We start from the raw sequence: 4,532 nt of genomic DNA, 5'->3' as shown, positions 1-4,532 counted from the left end.
ATTGTGACTTCTAGAATTTTGGTTTGAACCTCTCCCATTAACTCCGGCCTTCGCTCTTTTTCTTTAAATGTGAATGTGAAATTAATAACAATAAATTACATATAAAGATAATCGTGCTGAAACACAATGCAAACGTAACTAATCATTATGATTTATGAGACACTCCCTCTAGTCATTACTATCAGAACTTGTTTGAGAGAGTAAACAAACCTCCTATAATAATGTCTAAAGAGAGTACTTATGTGTTGGGAATATGATACCGTAATATTTATGTCAATAAATCAAATTCTAAAACAATAATTATACAATAAAGAGAAAAATGCTAGACACGTGCATCTTCAATATGTACGGTGGCCTCTTTCAACTTGAAACGCTTTTGAAATTTGATGACTACATATTCATCTATTGCACTTGCCTTGCTATTTGCATGAATGACTTACTTTTCTACACTCTCTTATTCAGGTCAGATCAGTTTCAATGGCCGACTTTGGAGTCAGTTTGGGGGGCGAATGTTGCAGCAAGTGCGTGGTGACAGCAATAGGACGAGAAGCTCTTTATTGTTATGAATTCAATGAGATTGTTACAGACATGGATGTTGGACAACAGAAATTAGAGTCAACCAGAGCTGGCATGGAAGCCCAATTTAGTAAAGACAGAGTCAACACTAAAGAGCCTTCGGATTACCTTAAGGAGCAGGTGAAGGACGCAAAAGTTCTCATAGCCGAATCGGAGAAGCTGAAAGGGGAAGCAGAAGCAAGCCAGGACTGTTGCAATGGGGCTTGCCCTAACTGGATAGGTCGATACACTGTAGCCAAGAAAGCAAAGAAGAACAAGGAAGCATTGAAGACGCTCCATGACAAATTTGGGGCCAAAGCTATTATCACGTCGTCTATCACTTCGACCCATGGGCCCATCAGAAGAATTTATTCCTTTCAAATGCACAGAAGAGGCTGGCAAAGAAATCTTAAAGGCAGTGAGAAAGAAATAAGAAGAAGATAAATAGGGCTTTGGGGAATGGGGGGTTGTGGTAAGTCGTCCTTGTTAAAAAAACTGCAGAAGGAAGTTGAAGACTCCACACCTTACAAGACGGCATTTGCTACTGTGTCCAATCCTCCAAATTATCTAGCTATTCAAGACAGCGTTGTAAGCCGGATGGGCCTGGAATTTGGGCCGACAGAGCGAAATGTACAAGATAGAGCTGCAAGACTGCGTATGGCATTTGATGCAATGGATGATGAAAGTAAGTATCTTATAATCCTGGATGAAGTGTGGGATGTGCTTCACTTAGAAGCCATAGGAGTTCCTGTCGGTGAGAAATGCAAGGTTCTTCTGGGTTCTCGGAATAGACGTATATTTGACATGATGAAATTTGATAAAGATGCAGTGATTCCGCTGCCACTTTTAACGAACGAGGATGCCTGGAAACTGTTTCAAATGCATGCTGGTAAAGTAGAAGATTCATTCCTACAAGTGGCTCAAGAGATCACTCATGAATGTGACAGATTACCTGTTGCAATTAAAGCTGTGGCTAGTACTTTGAGGACTAAAGAACTTCATGAGTGGAAAGAAGCATTCGCGACATTGAAAGATCGTAGGCGGCCACTAGATATTGAAAAAGGACCGGATAATCCTTATACATGTCTAAAATGTAGTATTGATGAGTTGGAAGGTGCAGAAGAGGTATCACTTTATTCATTATGTACTCTGTTCCCTAACAATTCAGAGATTGCCATTGAAGATCTCATCAGATTTGCATTTGGGTTAGGCATATTTCTGGATGTCAAGTCATATGAAAGAGCAAGGTCGAAAGTGCCAACAGTCATTGATAAATTCAAAAGACACAGTTTGCTGCTACATGATGAAGGGCAGTGTGTTAAAATGCATTACATGTTGCGTGCCTTAGCCTTATGGGAAGCGAAGAACAAAGTTCAAGTGATTATGGGTCCCAGACAAAGTCTAGAGGATCTAACAAAGGAATATTATATGAAAGATACAACCAGATTATATGGCCGTAATATATATGTAATGCCAGATCAGTTGAATTGTCCTGAACTTGAGATACTACTAGTGTCCAATGATAATGGATGCTCAACAGAATTCCTAGATGCTTGTTTCAAAGGGATGGTAAAGCTCAAAGTGCTCGCCATCAAAAATACATCCATTGGGATGAACCCAGTTCTACTGCTACCTGGATCAATTGACAGACTAAAAATGCTTCGAACTCTTTGTTTGAGAGGATGGACATTAATTGATATCTCTGTTCACCAAAAATTAGAGATGCTTCACACTGTTGAGCTATCATATTGTGAAATAAAAGGGCTTCCTGAAGAATTAGCAAATCTAGAGGCATTAAGATTATTGGAAGTGTCACATTGCAAAATAGGAGGGAATCCTTATAAGGTGCTTACCAGATGTTCCCAACTGGAGGAGCTGTATTTCGTTGAAAATCATCTTCCAGATATGGTGCAGGCAGATCAAAATGTTGCTGAATTTTTTCACCGAATTGGCTCCTTTAAGGTCCTCCAAAGGTATCATTTAGAAATTGGAGGCTCCATAAATACTTCCAAGGATGATTATTCGTTGTCTAAACTCATATCCGTAAATAATTTTTGATGCCTCTATCCAAATGCAGTAGTCAAGGCATTGCCCCAGACACTTGAGGTTCTTTGCTTTGAAAAATTTCGGGGGAATTGTACAAGCATCGTTCCTGACATATTCCCAACACGGGGTGAATGTTTGGATGAGTTAAAAGAATTTGTACTTCGTGATTCTGATTGCATAAAATGGCTGATTGACACCACAAATGATCAATCATATCAAGCTAGAATCATCTTCTCCAAGTTGCAGGTGTTTGAAAGTGGAAGCCATGAAATGCTTGGAAGCCTTATGCCATGGTCCACCTCCTTCTGGCCTTTTGAGAAATTACAGAAGATGTTTATAACAAATTGTAGCCAATTGGCATCTCTCTTCACAGCTACCTGTGCTCAAAAAATGGTGATGTTAGAAGAGCTGGAAGTGATAGGTTGTGGTGACCTGAGGAATATGGTTACAGTCGAAAAAGATGAAGATATTTCAGTAGGGTCAGTGCTCCCAAAGTTGAACCAAGTCAGGGTAAAAAGTTGTGAAAATCTTGAATGCATAATGCCGATCTCTCTTGCTAGTGGCCTTCTGCGACTGGAGAGTCTCGAAATAGAAGATGCTGCTAAGTTGCAATATGTATTTGGCGAAGACAATCATGAAAAAGATCAAAATCAGAACCAGATGATCATTGAGCTACCAATTATGAAGAAACTCAAGCTCATTAACTTGCGAAACATCATCGGCATTTGCCCACAAAATTATCGTGTGAAGTGGCAATTGGATGAACGGTTTGTGGAGGCATGTCCAACGTTGAGGGATGCATCTTCTTTAGATTCAGAAATAAGACAAGAAGATGATGAGGAGGAGGCTATGAAGCAGGTAGTGGTAAGACTAGTTTTTTATTTATGTGTGTATGTGTGTGTGTAGCCTGTAATTCTTTGTTTGCAATATGGCCTGATTTTCAGATGGGTATAGTTCTCTTATCAGGCCAAAAACATTATAAAATGCCCTAAGCAATCAGTTTATTCTAGCTACGGACCAAATACCTAAATTGCCAATGAGAAAGCAGAAAGCAGACCTTAAGTGATTTATTTCCAAGACTCGCTACTTGTTAAAAAGTAGAGTAATTTGTAAGTTGCAATAAACATTCTTCATTTTATGATGGATTATTGAAGATTTTTTACTTAAAAATTTTACAAGTTTCAGTAATATGTATAACCCAATGACCTGATTTTTTCTTTTTAGTGGCAGTAAACGTATGCAAAGTTGGATTAACTTGTCATGGATAAGCTAAACTGGTTTTTTAAGCTTTAAATTTAAGGTTAAGTGATTTTGGGGGAAAGGAATGTGAAACAGATTTAGATCTTTTCCCTCTATCTTTCCTCCCCGATCTCCTCTTACATATATATTTTGAATTTCCTGGAATTAGGAACTTGGAAAATGTTTGTGTGCATCACTGTCTCTTCCATTTCAAATATACTTTTAAGAGAATTTCAGATTTAAAATACTGCATATAAAATTCATGCGTTTAAAATTTTTTTTTTGGGAATTATAGAAAATTGAAAAACCATAACATCAAGTTACTATACTAGATTAGGTATTTGAATTTTGATGTTTTCATTCAAATTTTATTATTGACTTGAATCTTAGTTTGATCTCTGTCACATTCCAAATTGCATTATTTCTTTCTTTTAATAGGAAAGTGCAAATAACATTTACATCTAAGGGAGAATTTCATCTAAGCCTCTCAAAATTTTATTCCAATTGAGCACTTTAAGATTCTGAAATTCCACTGCAAACTGAAAGGCTCAATCTGGAAATATTTTTGTTAATTACTTAAATGCCCCTTCTTCTTTTTCCTGATTGTTAACCTCGTTGACAGGGATCAAGTGAATTTATTGTTGTCACGCATGGCTTGTTATTGATTAACGCACAGGCACTTGTTAATAAAA

At 37.7% G+C, this 4,532-nt stretch overlaps 1 protein-coding gene across 1 annotated transcript; it reads left to right on the top strand.

The window, feature by feature from the left end:
• Positions 1 to 1,014: 1,014 nt before the first annotated feature.
• Positions 1,015 to 3,459, top strand: LOC129299748 (putative disease resistance protein At5g05400; the record flags this gene model as incomplete). Its single annotated transcript, XM_054938216.1, has 2 exons — positions 1,015 to 2,528; positions 2,700 to 3,459. Coding segments are annotated over exons 1-2 (2,274 nt in total), but the record flags the coding sequence as incomplete, so codon positions are not given.
• Between the last annotated feature and the right edge of the window lie 1,073 nt (positions 3,460 to 4,532).

The sequence above is a fragment of the Prosopis cineraria genome, unplaced genomic scaffold (assembly GCF_029017545.1).
Source record: "Prosopis cineraria cultivar Desert tree isolate PC_DT_omini unplaced genomic scaffold, ASM2901754v1 PC1283, whole genome shotgun sequence".
Taxonomy (NCBI): domain Eukaryota; kingdom Viridiplantae; phylum Streptophyta; class Magnoliopsida; order Fabales; family Fabaceae; genus Prosopis; species Prosopis cineraria.
This window is presented reverse-complemented; position numbering and strand designations above follow the sequence as displayed.